Source organism: Schistocerca cancellata, chromosome 9, assembly GCF_023864275.1.
Source record: "Schistocerca cancellata isolate TAMUIC-IGC-003103 chromosome 9, iqSchCanc2.1, whole genome shotgun sequence".
NCBI lineage: Eukaryota > Metazoa > Arthropoda > Insecta > Orthoptera > Acrididae > Schistocerca > Schistocerca cancellata.
Genome location: NC_064634.1, coordinates 522,032,845 through 522,049,066, shown reverse-complemented (window position 1 = coordinate 522,049,066; position 16,222 = coordinate 522,032,845). Strand labels below are relative to the sequence as shown.

General features: G+C 53.2%; 1 protein-coding gene, 10 non-coding genes and 1 pseudogene across 11 annotated transcripts; all 12 read right to left on the bottom strand.

Moving 5' to 3' along the window:
- Positions 1-240: 240 nt before the first annotated feature.
- On the bottom strand, positions 241-359 carry LOC126102661 (5S ribosomal RNA). Its single transcript, XR_007522945.1, has one exon. It is a non-coding gene; the product is annotated as a 5S ribosomal RNA (ribosomal RNA).
- An 851-nt stretch (positions 360-1,210) lies between these two features.
- LOC126102054 (5S ribosomal RNA) lies at positions 1,211-1,329 on the bottom strand. Its single transcript, XR_007522749.1, has one exon. It is a non-coding gene; the product is annotated as a 5S ribosomal RNA (ribosomal RNA).
- An 853-nt stretch (positions 1,330-2,182) lies between these two features.
- On the bottom strand, positions 2,183-2,301 carry LOC126102660 (5S ribosomal RNA). The gene has a single exon (XR_007522944.1). It is a non-coding gene; the product is annotated as a 5S ribosomal RNA (ribosomal RNA).
- Positions 2,302-3,136: 835 nt separating this feature from the next.
- LOC126102659 (5S ribosomal RNA) lies at positions 3,137-3,255 on the bottom strand. The gene has a single exon (XR_007522943.1). It is a non-coding gene; the product is annotated as a 5S ribosomal RNA (ribosomal RNA).
- An 848-nt stretch (positions 3,256-4,103) lies between these two features.
- On the bottom strand, positions 4,104-4,222 carry LOC126101759 (5S ribosomal RNA). Its single transcript, XR_007522479.1, has one exon. It is a non-coding gene; the product is annotated as a 5S ribosomal RNA (ribosomal RNA).
- A 5,012-nt stretch (positions 4,223-9,234) lies between these two features.
- Positions 9,235-10,167, bottom strand: LOC126101549 (uncharacterized). The gene has a single exon (XM_049912187.1). It carries the CDS (start codon positions 10,165-10,167, stop codon positions 9,235-9,237), a length of 933 nt encoding a protein of 310 aa, XP_049768144.1.
- An 822-nt stretch (positions 10,168-10,989) lies between these two features.
- Positions 10,990-11,107, bottom strand: LOC126102348 (5S ribosomal RNA; annotated as a pseudogene).
- Positions 11,108-11,943: 836 nt separating this feature from the next.
- Positions 11,944-12,062, bottom strand: LOC126101941 (5S ribosomal RNA). Its single transcript, XR_007522646.1, has one exon. It is a non-coding gene; the product is annotated as a 5S ribosomal RNA (ribosomal RNA).
- An 850-nt stretch (positions 12,063-12,912) lies between these two features.
- LOC126101736 (5S ribosomal RNA) lies at positions 12,913-13,031 on the bottom strand. Its single transcript, XR_007522458.1, has one exon. It is a non-coding gene; the product is annotated as a 5S ribosomal RNA (ribosomal RNA).
- An 839-nt stretch (positions 13,032-13,870) lies between these two features.
- LOC126102658 (5S ribosomal RNA) lies at positions 13,871-13,989 on the bottom strand. Its single transcript, XR_007522942.1, has one exon. It is a non-coding gene; the product is annotated as a 5S ribosomal RNA (ribosomal RNA).
- An 831-nt stretch (positions 13,990-14,820) lies between these two features.
- On the bottom strand, positions 14,821-14,939 carry LOC126101694 (5S ribosomal RNA). The gene has a single exon (XR_007522419.1). It is a non-coding gene; the product is annotated as a 5S ribosomal RNA (ribosomal RNA).
- Positions 14,940-15,788: 849 nt separating this feature from the next.
- LOC126102657 (5S ribosomal RNA) lies at positions 15,789-15,907 on the bottom strand. Its single transcript, XR_007522941.1, has one exon. It is a non-coding gene; the product is annotated as a 5S ribosomal RNA (ribosomal RNA).
- Between the last annotated feature and the right edge of the window lie 315 nt (positions 15,908-16,222).

Below are 16,222 nucleotides of genomic sequence, written 5' to 3'. Positions count from 1 at the left end.
ACTCCTACACAACAATAGGCGGTGACGTATTTCAGAAATCACCTGCCGATTCGTACTGTTTTGTCGTTTTCAAAGTCTTCTTGGCAAGCTTGGTTAGCACATTCTCCCTCAAACTGAGTTAATTACTGCATTTTCGTACCATTACAGTAGTTTAAAAGGCTTAAGGAAGCATCTTTGTCACAACAGAAAGGTAGTTTGAAAATTGGGCTGGCGACATTACAAAAAAAAAAACAGGAAGGGAGCCAACAGCACCCGGGTTTCCCAGGCGGTCACCCATCCAAGTACTAGCCGGGCCCGATGATGCTTAACTTCGGTGATCGGACGAGAACCGGTGTATTCATCATGGTATGGCCGTTGGCGCTCATCTAATGTAGGAGCACGGCAGAATTCGCGTTCGGCTTTTCTCCCAACACACAAAATGTTAGTTTTCGGCCGCATTTGACGAAAGCGCTTCCTTCCGCAACCGCCAGTTCCTCGAGGACGGCGCGGGGAGGCGCGCCCGGCGTCCCAGCAGAGTGACGGCCGAATTGGCGGGCGCACCGCCGCGTGTGTGAGACGCACTGCTGCTCGTTGCACCCCCTGTCATTCGCTGGGCGCGTGTAGCCTTCGACACTAGCGAAGGACGCATCTTGTCCCTGGTGTTCAGCGGAGGGCCTCTGCGGGGTGTGGCAGTGTCGTGCTGGAGGGCCCACTGGTAGCGATGTGGGCTTCCTCGCCTCGCCACGCCTCGCCTCGCCGCGCCTCACACCAGGTGTCTGCGTAGTTTGCAGTGCATTCGCACCATTCCTATCCCTGTCCCTGTCCCCGTCCCGACTTGTCCCGACTTTGCTCGACTGCCGCTCGCTGCCGCTCGGGTCGTGGTCCATATGACAGCGCAAGCACGTCAAACGTCTGCGGGACGAGACGAGACGAGACGAGACGAGACGACTAAGGAATAAATTCGTGGTTACAAATCAAATTTGGAACTCTACACTCCTACACAACAATAGGCGGTGACGTATTTCAGAAATCACCTGCCGATTCGTAGTGTTTTGTCGTTTTCAAAGTCTTCTTGGCAAACTTGGTTAGCACATTCTCCCTCAAACTGAGTTAATTACTGCATTTTCGTACCATTACAGTTGTTTAAAAGGCTTAAGGAAGCATCTTTGTCACAACAGAAAGGTAGTTTGAAAATTGGGCTGGCGACATGACAAAAAAAAAACAGGAAGGGAGCCAACAGCACCCGGGTTTCCCAGGCGGTCACCCATCCAAGTACTAGCCGTGCCCGATGATGCTTAACCTCGGTGATCGGACGAGAACCTGTGTATTCATCATGGTATGGCCGTTGGCGCTCATCTAATGTAGGAGCACGGCAGAATTCGCGTTCGGCTTTTCTCCCAACACACAAAATGTTAGTTTTCGGCCGCATTTGACGAAAGCGCTTCCTTCCGCAACCGCCAGTTCCTCGAGGACGGCGCGGGGAGGCGCGCCCGGCGTCCCAGCAGAGCGACGGCCGAATTGGCGGGCGCACCGCCGCGTGTGTGAGACGCACTGCTGCTCGTTGCACCCCCTGTCATTTGCTGGGCGCGTGCAGCCTTCGACACTAGCGGAGGACGCATCTTGTCCCTGGTGTTCAGCGGAGGGCCTCTGCGGGGTGTGGCAGTGTCGTGCTGGAGGGCGCCACTGGTAGCGATGTGGGCTTCCTCGCCTCGCCTCGCCTCGCCTCGCCTCGCCTCACACCAGGTGTCTGCGTAGTTTGCAGTGCATTCGCACCATTCCTATCCCTGTCCCTGTCCCCGTCCCGACTTGTCCCGACTTTGCTCGACTGCCGCTCGCTGCCGCTCGGGTCGTGGTCCATATGACAGCGCAAGCACGACAAACGTCTGCGGGACGAGACGAGACGAGACGAGACGAGACGACTAAGGAATAAATTCGTGGTTACAAATCAAATTTGGAACTCTACACTCCTACACAACAATAGGCGGTGACGTATTTCAGAAATCACCTGCCGATTCGTACTGTTTTGTCGTTTTCAAAGTCTTCTTGGCAAACTTGGTTAGCACATTCTCCCTCAAACTGAGTTAATTACTGCATTTTCGTACCATTACAGTAGTTTAAAAGGCTTCAGGATGCATCTTTGTCACAACAGAAAGGTAGTTTGAAAATTGGGCTGGCGACATAACAAAAAAAAAAAAAGGAAGAGAGCCAACAGCACCCGGGTTTCCCAGGCGGTCACCCATCCAAGTACTAGCCGGGCCCGATGATGCTTAACTTCGGTGATCGGACGAGAACCGGTGTATTCATCATGGTATGGCCGTTGGCGCTCATCTAATGTAGGAGCACGGCAGAATTCGCGTTCGGCTTTTCTCCCAACACACAAAATGTTAGTTTTCGGCCGCATTTGACGAAAGCGCTTCCTTCCGCAACCGCCAGTTCCTCGAGGACGGCGCGGGGAGGCGCGCCCGGCGTCCCAGCAGAGCGACGGCCGAATTGGCGGACGCACCGCCGCGTGTGTGAGACGCACTGCTGCTCGTTGCACCCCCTGTCATTCGCTGGGCGCGTGCAGCCTTCGACACTAGCGGAGGACGCATCTTGTCCCTGGTGTTCAGCGGAGGGCCTGTGCGGGGTGTGGCAGTATCGTGCTGGAGGGCGCCACTGGTAGCGATGTGGGCTTCCTCGCTTCGCCTCGCCTCACACCAGGTGTCTGCGTAGTTTGCAGTGCATTCGCACCATTCCTACCCCTGTCCCTGTCCCCGTCCCGACTTGTCCCGACTTTGCTCGACTGCCGCTCGCTGCCGCTCGGGTCGTGGTCCATATGACAGCGCAAGCACGACAAACGTCTGCGGGACGAGACGAGACGAGACGAGACGAGACGACTAAGGAATAAATTCGTGGTTACAAATCAAATTTGGAACTCTACACTCCTACACAACAATAGGCGGTGACGTATTTCAGAAATCACCTGCCGATTCGTACTGTTTTGTCGTTTTCAAAGTCTTCTTGGCAAACTTGGTTAGCACATTCTCCCTCAAACTGAGTTAATTACTGCATTTTCGTACCATTACAGTAGTTTAAAAGGCTTAAGGAAGCATCTTTCTCACAACAGAAAGGTAGTTTGAAAATTGGGCTGGCGACATAAAAAAAAAAAAAGGAAGGGAGCCAACAGCACCCGGGTTTCCCAGGCGGTCACCCATCCAAGTACTAGCCGGGCCCGATGATGCTTAACTTCGGTGATCGGACGAGAACCGGTGTATTCATCATGGTATGGCCGTTGGCGCTCATCTAATGTAGGAGCACGGCAGAATTCGCGTTCGGCTTTTCTCCCAACACACAAAATGTTCGTTTTCGGCCGCATTTGACGAAAGCGCTTCCTTCCGCAACCGCCAGTTCCTCGAGGACGGCGCGGGGAGGCGCGCCCGGCGTCCCAGCAGAGCGACGGCCGAATTGGCGGGCGCACCGCCGCGTGTGTGAGACGCACTGCTGCTCGTGTCACCCCCTGTCATTTGCTGGGCGCGTGCAGCCTTCGACACTAGCGGAGGACGCATCTTGTCCCTGGTGTTCAGCGGAGGGCCTCTGCGGGGTGTGGCAGTGTCGTGCTGGAGGGCGCCACTGGTAGCGATGTGGGCTTCCTCGTCTCGCCTCGCCTCGCCTCGCCTCGCCTCACACCAGGTGTCTGCGTAGTTTGCAGTGCATTCGCACCATTCCTATCCCTGTCCCTGTCCCCGTCCCGACTTGTCCCGACTTTGCTCGACTGCCGCTCGCTGCCGCTCGGGTCGTGGTCCATATGACAGCGCAAGCACGACAAACGTCTGCGGGACGAGACGAGACGAGACGAGACGAGACGACTAAGGAATAAATTCGTGGTTACAAATCAAATTTGGAACTCTACACTCCTACACAACAATAGGCGGTGACGTATTTCAGAAATCACCTGCCGATTCGTACTGTTTTGTCGTTTTCAAAGTCTTCTTGGCAAACTTGGTTAGCACATTCTCCCTCAAACTGAGTTAATTACTGCATTTTCGTACCATTACAGTAGTTTAAAAGGCTTAAGGAAGCATCTTTCTCACAACAGAAAGGTAGTTTGAAAATTGGGCTGGCGACATAAAAAAAAAAAGGAAGGGAGCCAACAGCACCCGGGTTTCCCAGGCGGTCACCCATCCAAGTACTAGCCGGGCCCGATGATGCTTAACTTCGGTGATCGGACGAGAACCTGTGTATTCATCATGGTATGGCCGTTGGCGCTCATCTAATGTAGGAGCACGGCAGAATTCGCGTTCGGCTTTTCTCCCAACACACAAAATGTTAGTTTTCGGCCGCATTTGACGAAAGCGCTTCCTTCCGCAACCGCCAGTTCCTCGAGGACGGCGCGGGGAGGCGCGCCCGGCGTCCCAGCAGAGCGACGGCCGAATTGGCGGGCGCACCGCCGCGTGTGTGAGACGCACTGCTGCTCGTTGCACCCCCTGTCATTTGCTGGGCGCGTGCAGCCTTCGACACTAGCGGAGGACGCATCTTGTCCCTGGTGTTCAGCGGAGGGCCTCTGCGGGGTGTGGCAGTGTCGTGCTGGAGGGCGCCACTGGTAGCGATGTGGGCTTCCTCGCCTCGCCTCGCCTCGCCTCGCCTCGCCTCACACCAGGTGTCTGCGTAGTTTGCAGTGCATTCGCACCATTCCTATCCCTGTCCCTGTCCCCGTCCCGACTTGTCCCGACTTTGCTCGACTGCCGCTCGCTGCCGCTCGGGTCGTGGTCCATATGACAGCGCAAGCACGACAAACGTCTGCGGGACGAGACGAGACGAGACGAGACGAGACGACTAAGGAATAAATTCGTGGTTACAAATCAAATTTGGAACTCTACACTCCTACACAACAATAGGCGGTGACGTATTTCAGAAATCACCTGCCGATTCGTACTGTTTTGTCGTTTTCAAAGTCTTCTTGGCAAACTTGGTTAGCACATTCTCCCTCAAACTGAGTTAATTACTGCATTTTCGTACCATTACAGTAGTTTAAAAGGCTTAAGGAAGCATCTTTCTCACAACAGAAAGGTAGTTTGAAAATTGGGCTGGCGACATAAAAAAAAAAGGAAGGGAGCCAACAGCACCTTTTTTTTTTTTTTTTTTTTTGCGGGCCTCCCATCTCCCCTTATAGCCCGGCCGTGTCGCTCTCCACAAAATGCCTTCTATTGGCGAGCTTCATGAGCTATAAAGGTGCTGTTGACTCCATGTCCCACGACGAACGGACGAAAAGAAAGTCAGTATCCCCCGTTGGTGTCCTTAAAACGGTCGACGTCCGTCGGGAAAAAGCGGCAAGAGCAAAAAAAACCATAATCCAGCAATCTGCTGCATGGAGACAATGACTCCGCCAGGGAATCAAAATCCAGTAGAAATAAAACCACTTCCTTAGTGTCACTAGTACCGGGAAAGTTCCACACCAGTAAAACTGAGGGGTAAAGTCCATCAGGTGGACAAGTGAAACGAAAAGGAAAAAAAAAACAAAAAAATGAAAGTCACTGCGTGGTAACACTAGTGAAAATTGAAAATATCACTGCCGCCACATGGGAGACCTACAGGAGAAAACCAGTGCTTGTAAATAAAAGTGCCGATGTCCACAGCATAAAAAATCAGAATCAAGAAAAAGGTAAACTGTACCGGAAATAAAAAAAGACACAGATAAGAAAAAAAAAAAAAAAAAAAAGAAAAAGAGTTCCTCTGAGTACACGTATTTCCATAAGTGTTCGTTCCTTGAAAAACACAGCTTGAGCGGTCAAAATAGAATAGTATACCAAACCGTCATAAACATGTTAAGCATCCACCGACATCCGGGAAAAGGCATGAGCAAGTGCAACCTTCAAAAAATTTGCAAAAGTAGCACGATAGCCAGGCAAAGCTTCAGTTTGTTCATGCTGAGTCCATAAATAGGTAAGAAAGTCCAATTCAGTAGTCAACTTCAGGTGAAACATTGCAAAAACGGTATGACCCAGGAGCCACACCGTAGCATTCTTCTTTGTATTCGGGTAGGCGACGCATTGAGGAATTAAGGCGTCGGTCGGCAAGACTGAACGCGTATTCACTCGAGTGATTAGGCGAATCATATCTCTGGCGGCATCCCAAACACTGCAAAAATGTCCACACACAAAACGGTGTTCAAGTGTATCTTCCGCATCACACAAGTCGCAAGCTCCAGACGAGATGAGGTTGATGGAATGGAGCTTCGAATTTGTAGGGAAGGTACGATGCACAACCTTGTACCACACGGCGTGTACAGAGGGAGGAAGAACATGGCTGGCAAGATTTTTCCATACCGCGACCCAATTATACCACGGTAGCCGATACTCCCACTTACAACGCACAGGTGATCCACGGAAAGCAGAAACGACGTCGCAGACTCGAAGACTGGGAACGTCACATAGCGCGAGGTAGCTGTTGTCCATATAGTAGCGACGCACATAGTTAAGAAAAAAGGGAATGTGCGAGACATTCACCGGCGCCTCCACTGATAGAGGACGATACATACTGAAGACCGCCGCAGTGGTACCGTTCGGGGCCCTCTCCATAACAACGGTGGTCCGTTTCCAAAGGAGAGCAGAGCACTTCGCGCGAAGATCTACCAAACCCAAACCACCATCTGTCGGGCTTAGAGTACAGGTGTCATACGAGACTTTAAAAATGTCACCTCGCCATAAAAACCAATACACCGCCTGCTTGAGGGCACGTTCCAACTGCCGAGGCAGTGGAAGGACCTGTGCGAGGTACCACACCCTGGCCAGAATGTTAGTATTGATCAAGGCCACCTTGTCACGAAGCGCCAACGTGCGAGCCGCATAGATCTTGGCAACGGCGCGCACCTTATGGAGCGTAGACCGCCAATTGAGCGCCTCCATCCGTTGTGGATGAGAAGAAAAAAGCACGCCCAGGACTTTGTGCTGTTCGCGGACACAAAACCAGCTCCGCTGTATGGACCGTGCGCGGGGTGTAAGAGGCAAACAAACAGTCTTAGTTGGGTTGACAATGGCACCTGTAGCTTTTTCAAAGCGTTGCAGTGCACCATATAGAGTGTCAACGTCATCAGAATGGCCAAGAAAAACGCCAAGATCGTCGGCGTACGCCTTGCAAATGAGGCGGTGCGTCCCTATCTGAATGCCACGGCAGTCGCGGCCGATAATTCGCAGCAACGGATCTAAAGCTACAGAAAAAAGGGCCATTGAAAGGGGACACCCCTGCCGCACCGAGCGCCCAACACGGAAAGCTGGCGTCAAGTGGCCATTGACACTAACACGTGACGTCGCATTTTGTAAAAGATGCTTTACCACAGTCGTAAACTTAAAACCGAAGCCCATCCGCACAAGAACCTGGCGGAGGTACACATGGCTAATGCGGTCGAAAGCATTTTTGAAATCAATTAAGAAGATGGCAGCTGTCGGCAGTCTCGCACTTTTAACAAAACCGATACAGTCGCGATAGGCGAGGACGGCATCAAAAATGTTTCGACCCTGCACCGCACATGATTGACTATCACTGAGGACCGACGGTAAAACAACTTTAAGGCGTTGAGCCACGCATCGCGTTACAATCTTAAAATCGGCGTTCAGTAAAGTGATCGGCCGAACAGCGTCAATGCAGGGCGTCGCAGTCGATTTGGGAACCAATGTCACTACCCCCTCCTCAAACGCAGCAGGGATAACAGCACCATCCCGTATTTCATTTAAAAGAGCCACAAAAACATCACGAAAAAGATCATAAAATTTCAGATAAAATTCAGCAGGAATGCCGTCGGGACCAGGCGATTTACTTTTAGGGCTTCGTCGGATAGCATCGTACAGGTCGTCAGGTACATAAGCAGCATTTAAAAGCGTCCTATCCGTACGAGTTAAAACATGAGGTATGACGTGTAAAAAATCCCGCAACGCATTACAATCAACATCCAGCGCACGGAAAAGGGAACTAAAATGAGTAAAAACATCCCGCTCAATGTCGGACTGGACAGTAGTCCGTCTACCGTCGCACTGTTTCCAGGTACCGATGTGCAGACGGGCGCGCCGCCTGCGTTCCCTATGCAGATGATAAAGCGACAATGGTTCGCCATCCACAACCCCCGCAGGCTGGCTGCGGACGACGACACCGCCACTAACAGCACGCAAATCAGCGAGAAGCTTACGCTGGAACTGCTTAAAAGCGGGCAGCAAGGCAGGCTGTGACGTCACGCGCAGCGCGAGGTCTTGTAAACACGCCTGATGGAAGCGGGCGGTAGCGCGACGCCACCGAGCCGCCTCGCGGCTAAAATCCATTAAAAACCGCCTGATCACCGGCTTGGCCTCCCCGACCCACCACTCCAGCACACTACAGTCACCTCGCTTGGTCCCGAGCAATTTCTGCCACAGATTGGTAAAACACGTCACAAAATGGTCGTCGTTCAATAATGCACAATTAAATTTCCACAATTTCTTTCGCCTGGGAACACAAAATCTAGGCAATAAAAGCTGACAAAGGTAACCGGAATGATCAGAAAACAGCACGGGAAACATTTCCGTGCGGCAAATACGGGCAGAAAGCGGGGCAGAAACGTAAATTCTGTCCAGGCGGCTGTGCCCCGTGGGATAAAAATGAGTAAAATGCGTAACATCAGGGTTTAAAACACGCCACGTATCAACGAGCTGAAAACTGCGAACCAAGTCGCCGAGCTCGCGACAAATGTTAGGACGAGGCACCTGATCAACAACATCTAAAACGCAATTAAAATCGCCGCCTACAACTAAAGCATCCACATTCCGGTGTAACAGCGCACACAATTCCTGCCCATAAAAAACAGCCCTCGCCGGCTTATCGTTCCCAGACGGAGCATAGACGTTAACAAATACAACGCCCAGTATAGTGCAACTAACGGCACGACCATTAGGTAAAATAGCAACATTTGAAATAACGAGGTCAGAACGTACTAAAATGGCAGTTCCTGTACTGTGATCCGGTAAAACATTGTCAATAACAGTAAAGTCACTAAAATCGTGTAAAAAGACAAGGGCATCACGCGTCACCTCTTGTAAAAACACAACATGGCAGTGGTGATCACGTAAAAAGTTCTTAAAAGCCAGTATCTTACACGGGTGACTCAATTTGTTAAGATTAATGGTGACAACATTCCACTGGCTAAAATCGTAAGTCATAGACTCACACAATTAAAAGACACACACAAAAGTAAAACACACATAAAACACGGGAGGTGCAGGTGCGCGACAGGGGAGGGGGCACACAGGACACACACTACGTCTCCCCACCCTCCACAACATCCTTCGCCCACTCCGAAGGCTCGAAGGGGGAGAGGGGCGGCAGGGTGGCAGTAGCCGTCACGCCAGAAGCGACCGACACAGAATCCTTAACGGACATCTCCACGTCGGAAGAAGGCACCGACACGCGGTCGTGAATAGAAGGACCAGCGCGACGACGGTGTACATCCTCTGCCTTCCGTTTAGTCGACAGAGATGCCGCAGTCACAGCCGAAACCGTGTCTGGCGCTAAAACAGGCACATCTACAGAGGCGGGTTGACTTAACACAGTCCGTAGATGGCGAACAGCAACGTCACGTTGCTGCGCTGCAACACTCAGATCAGCTGACTGTGCGTGGCGAGAGGAGGCACGCTGCTGCTGTTGTTGTTGTTTGCGCATCGGCTGACGCCCGGAGCCGGCAGCCTGAGGCGGCCGTAGCTCCACGTCGAGGTCGCGCCGCGCGGCGCGGCGTTGCGACGCCCAAGAAGAGGCGGGGGGGCGCCCTACTGGGGACGGACTACGGTCACCTCGCGCTAAACCTCTGTCGTAGGAAGGGGAGCTACTGGCACTGCGGAAGCGTTGCCTACTGGAACTGCGAGAACGAGCTTCATCCCGCTGCGGTTTTGGTTCCACAAAAACATCGCTCGATTCCGCAACAGGAAGAGGCTCAGAAACGTTAGAGGGTGCAACGACGGGTGCAGGCACAGAAGGAGAGGGCTCCGCCTGCGACACAGTGGGGGCAACAGAGTCCGAATTAGGGCGCGAAACAACATCGGTTACCGACTGCGGCACGGAGTCAGAGACTGTCTCCGACACAACAGCACCCACAACCGGTTGAACAACAGCAGGCACGTTTTCCGAAACCGTGGACAAAGAGTCCTGGCCGGTAGTCGCAACAGCAGAGACACTATGATCAGCAGACACATCCATCGCTTCCGCGGCGGCAGCAAGATTAACATCTGCCGCACGCCGCGCGGGCGCGGGGGGGGCGGAACCCAAGACCGTTGCGGCGACGGAAGCAAAACTAACTCCTTGCAAATCGGCCTCAAGCGGTAGCTGAACAGGCCGTTTTCGCTTCGGACAATCCTGCCTATAATGGCCAACACCATTACAAAAGGAGCAAGTTTGTGGCTGGCCACTGTACGTGACAAACGCACGGTGACCGTTTACCAAAATAAAAGACGGAATATGCTGCCTAACCACCATCTTAACACTGCGCACACCGTTCTCGACTTGAAATATATACGCAGACGACCATTTCTCCTTCACGACAGATAAAACAGTGCCATATGGCCGCAAGTGACGAGAAATAGTGTCATTACGTATTTCAAACGGAAGGTTAAATATCCGTATATGTCGAAGACCAAAACCAGCGTGAGACACAGTGACATTACTAATATTTCCGTTAAGGTGTCGAAATTTGCGAACACCGTCATTAACAGAAACTACAGCATCACACAGATCGGAAGATTTGAGTTTTAAGAACACAGAATTTAAGAACGTATCGAACTGAATACCGAGTACGTCATTAGTAGACAACAACAAATCCTCAATTAACCAACGATGGATCTCAAAAGCCGAGGGTTTCTCGACGGAACGTTCGAATTCACACTGAACATTGTTCTGTCGCTCTTCACTATCATCGTAAAGAATATCCATTACTTACAGTTCAGTAGAAAGAAAGCCACGTGGCAAAGTAAGCAGACGACACGCGAGGCGCCGCCGGCCAAGTCGCACAAGGAAAACACTGCTCGCTCGGCACCGAGGTGTTGCCAGGCGGGCAGCCAGCCAAGTACTAGCCGGGCCCGATGATGCTTAACTTCGGTGATCGGACGAGAACCGTTGTATTCATCATGGTATGGCCGTTGGCGCTCATCTAATGTAGGAGCACGGCAGAATTCGCGTTCGGCTTTTCTCCCAACACACAAAATGTTAGTTTTCGGCCGCATTTGACGAAAGCGCTTCCTTCCGCAACCGCCAGTTCCTCGAGGACGGCGCGGGGAGGCGCGCCCGGCGTCCCAGCAGAGCGACGGGCGAATTGGCGGGCGCACCGCCGCGTGTGTGAGACGCACTGCTGCTCGTTGCACCCCCTGTCATTCGCTGGGCGCGTGCAGCCTTCGACACTAGCGGAGGACGCATCTTGTCCCTGGTGTTCAGCGGAGGGCCTGTGCGGGGTGTGGCAGTATCGTGCTGGAGGGCGCCACTGGTAGCGATGTGGGCTTCCTCGCTTCGCCTCGCCTCACACCAGGTGTCTGCGTAGTTTGCAGTGCATTCGCACCATTCCTATCCCTGTCCCTGTCCCCGTCCCGACTTGTCCCGACTTTGCTCGACTGCCGCTCGCTGCCGCTCGGGTCGTGGTCCATATGACAGCGCAAGCACGACAAACGTCTGCGGGACGAGACGAGACGAGACGAGACGAGACGACTAAGGAATAAATTCGTGGTTACAAATCAAATTTGGAACTCTACACTCCTACACAACAATAGGCGGTGACGTATTTCAGAAATCACCTGCCGATTCGTACTGTTTTGTCGTTTTCAAAGTCTTCTTGGCAAACTTGGTTAGCACATTCTCCCTCAAACTGAGTTAATTACTGCATTTTCGTACCATTACAGTAGTTTAAAAGGCTTAAGGAAGCATCTTTCTCACAACAGAAAGGTAGTTTGAAAATTGGGCTGGCGACATAGAAAAAAAAAAAAGGAAGGGAGCCAACAGCACCCGGGTTTCCCAGGCGGTCACCCATCCAAGTACTAGCCGGGCCCAATGATGCTTAACTTCGGTGATCGGACGAGAACCGGTGTATTCATCATGGTATGGCCGTTGGCGCTTATCTAATGTAGGAGCACGGCAGAATTCGCGTTCGGCTTTTCTCCCAACACACAAAATGTTAGTTTTCGGCCGCATTTGACGAAAGCGCTTCCTTCCGCAACCGCCAGTTCCTCGAGGACGGCGCGGGGAGGCGCGCCCGGCGTCCCAGCAGAGCGACGGCCGAATTGGCGGGCGCACCGCCGCGTGTGTGAGACGCACTGCTGCTCGTTGCACCCCCTGTCATTTGCTGGGCGCGTGCAGCCTTCGACACTAGCGGAGGACGCATCTTGTCCCTGGTGTTCAGCGGAGGGCCTCTGCGGGGTGTGGCAGTGTCGTGCTGGAGGGCGCCACTGGTAGCGATGTGGGCTTCCTCGCCTCGCCTCGCCTCGCCTCGCCTCGCCTCACACCAGGTGTCTGCGTAGTTTGCAGTGCATTCGCACCATTCCTATCCCTGTCCCTGTCCCCGTCCCGACTTGTCCCGACTTTGCTCGACTGCCGCTCGCTGCCGCTCGGGTCGTGGTCCATATGACAGCGCAAGCACGACAAACGTCTGCGGGACGAGACGAGACGAGACGAGACGAGACGACTAAGGAATAAATTCGTGGTTACAAATCAAATTTGGAACTCTACACTCCTACACAACAATAGGCGGTGACGTATTTCAGAAATCACCTGCCGATTCGTACTGTTTTGTCGTTTTCAAAGTCTTCTTGGCAAACTTGGTTAGCACATTCTCCCTCAAACTGAGTTAATTACTGCATTTTCGTACCATTACAGTAGTTTAAAAGGCTTAAGGAAGCATCTTTCTCACAACAGAAAGGTAGTTTGAAAATTGGGCTGGCGACATAAAAAAAAAAAAAGGAAGGGAGCCAACAGCACCCGGGTTTCCCAGGCGGTCACCCATCCAAGTACTAGCCGGGCCCGATGATGCTTAACTTCGGTGATCGGACGAGAACCGTTGTATTCATCATGGTATGGCCGTTGGCGCTCATCTAATGTAGGAGCACGGCAGAATTCGCGTTCGGCTTTTCTCCCAACACACAAAATGTTAGTTTTCGGCCGCATTTGACGAAAGCGCTTCCTTCCGCAACCGCCAGTTCCTCGAGGACGGCGCGGGGAGGCGCGCCCGGCGTCCCAGCAGAGCGACGGCCGAATTGGCGGGCGCACCGCCGCGTGTGTGAGACGCACTGCTGCTCGTTGCACCCCCTGTCATTCGCTGGGCGCGTGCAGCCTTCGACACTAGCGGAGGACGCATCTTGTCCCTGGTGTTCAGCGGAGGGCCTGTGCGGGGTGTGGCAGTATCGTGCTGGAGGGCGCCACTGGTAGCGATGTGGGCTTCCTCGCTTCGCCTCGCCTCACACCAGGTGTCTGCGTAGTTTGCAGTGCATTCGCACCATTCCTATCCCTGTCCCTGTCCCCGTCCCGACTTGTCCCGACTTTGCTCGACTGCCGCTCGCTGCCGCTCGGGTCGTGGTCCACATGACAGCGCAAGCACGACAAACGTCTGCGGGACGAGACGAGACGAGACGAGACGAGACGACTAAGGAATAAATTCGTGGTTACAAATCAAATTTGGAACCCTACACTCCTACACAACAATAGGCGGTGACGTATTTCAGAAATCACCTGCCGATTCGTACTGTTTTGTCGTTTTCAAAGTCTTCTTGGCAAACTTGGTTAGCACATTCTCCCTCAAACTGAGTTAATTACTGCATTTTCGTACCATTACAGTAGTTTAAAAGGCTTAAGGATGCATCTTTGTCACAACAGAAAGGTAGTTTGAAAATTGGGCTGGCGACATAACAAAAAAAAAAAAAAGGAAGGGAGCCAACAGCACCCGGGTTTCCCAGGCGGTCACCCATCCAAGTACTAGCCGGGCCCGATGATGCTTAACTTCGGTGATCGGACGAGAACCGGTGTATTCATCATGGTATGGCCGTTGGCGCTCATCTAATGTAGGAGCACGGCAGAATTCGCGTTCGGCTTTTCTCCCAACACACAAAATGTTAGTTTTCGGCCGCATTTGACGAAAGCGCTTCCTTCCGCAACCGCCAGTTCCTCGAGGACGGCGCGGGGAGGCGCGCCCGGCGTCCCAGCAGAGCGACGGCCGAATTGGCGGGCGCACCGCCGCGTGTGTGAGACGCACTGCTGCTCGTTGCACCCCCTGTCATTCGCTGGGCGCGTGCAGCCTTCGACACTAGCGGAGGACGCATCTTGTCCCTGGTGTTCAGCGGAGGGCCTGTGCGGGGTGTGGCAGTATCGTGCTGGAGGGCGCCACTGGTAGCGATGTGGGCTTCCTCGCTTCGCCTCGCCTCACACCAGGTGTCTGCGTAGTTTGCAGTGCATTCGCACCATTCCTACCCCTGTCCCTGTCCCCGTCCCGACTTGTCCCGACTTTGCTCGACTGCCGCTCGCTGCCGCTCGGGTCGTGGTCCATATGACAGCGCAAGCACGACAAACGTCTGCGGGACGAGACGAGACGAGACGAGACGACTAAGGAATAAATTCGTGGTTACAAATCAAATTTGGAACTCTACACTCCTACACAACAATAGGCGGTGACGTATTTCAGAAATCACCTGCCGATTCGTACTGTTTTGTCGTTTTCAAAGTCTTCTTGGCAAACTTGGTTAGCACATTCTCCCTCAAACTGAGTTAATTACTGCATTTTCGTACCATTACAGTAGTTTAAAAGGCTTAAGGAAGCATCTTTCTCACAACAGAAAGGTAGTTTGAAAATTGGGCTGGCGACATAGAAAAAAAAAAAAGGAAGGGAGCCAACAGCACCCGGGTTTCCCAGGCGGTCACCCGTCCAAGTACTAGCCGGGCCCGATGATGCTTAACTTCGGTGATCGGACGAGAACCGGTGTATTCATCATGGTATGGCCGTTGGCGCTTATCTAATGTAGGAGCACGGTAGAATTCGCGTTCGGCTTTTCTCCCAACACACAAAATGTTAGTTTTCGGCCGCATTTGACGAAAGCGCTTCCTTCCGCAACCGCCAGTTCCTCGAGGACGGCGCGGGGAGGCGCGCTCGGCGTCCCAGCAGAGCGACGGCCGAATTGGCGGGCGCACCGCCGCGTGTGTGAGACGCACTGCTGCTCGTTGCACCCCCTGTCATTTGCTGGGCGCGTGCAGCCTTCGACACTAGCGGAGGACGCATCTTGTCCCTGGTGTTCAGCGGAGGGCCTCTGCGGGGTGTGGCAGTGTCGTGCTGGAGGGCGCCACTGGTAGCGATGTGGGCTTCCTCGCCTCGCCTCGCCTCGCCTCGCCTCGCCTCACACCAGGTGTCTGCGTAGTTTGCAGTGCATTCGCACCATTCCTATCCCTGTCCCTGTCCCCGTCCCGACTTGTCCCGACTTTGCTCGACTGCCGCTCGCTGCCGCTCGGGTCGTGGTCCATATGACAGCGCAAGCACGACAAACGTCTGCGGGACGAGACGAGACGAGACGAGACGAGACGACTAAGGAATAAATTCGTGGTTACAAATCAAATTTGGAACTCTACACTCCTACACAACAATAGGCGGTGACGTATTTCAGAAATCACCTGCCGATTCGTACTGTTTTGTCGTTTTCAAAGTCTTCTTGGCAAACTTGGTTAGCACATTCTCCCTCAAACTGAGTTAATTACTGCATTTTCGTACCATTACAGTAGTTTAAAAGGCTTAAGGAAGCATCTTTCTCACAACAGAAAGGTAGTTTGAAAATTGGGCTGGCGACATAAAAAAAAAAAAGGAAGGGAGCCAACAGCACCCGGGTTTCCCAGGCGGTCACCCATCCAAGTACTAGCCGGGCCCGATGATGCTTAACTTCGGTGATCGGACGAGAACCGGTGTATTCATCATGGTATGGCCGTTGGCGCTCATCTAATGTAGGAGCACGGCAGAATTCGCGTTCGGCTTTTCTCCCAACACACAAAAAGTTAGTTTTCGGCCGCATTTGACGAAAGCGCTTCCTTCCGCAACCGCCAGTTCCTCGAGGACGGCGCGGGGAGGCGCGCCCGGCGTCCCAGCAGAGCGACGGCCGAATTGGCGGGCGCACCGCCGCGTGTGTGAGACGCACTGCTGCTCGTTGCACCCCCTGTCATTCGCTGGGCGCGTGCAGCCTTCGACACTAGCGGAGGACGCATCTTGTCCCTGGTGTTCAGCGGAGGGCCTGTGCGGGGTGTGGCAGTA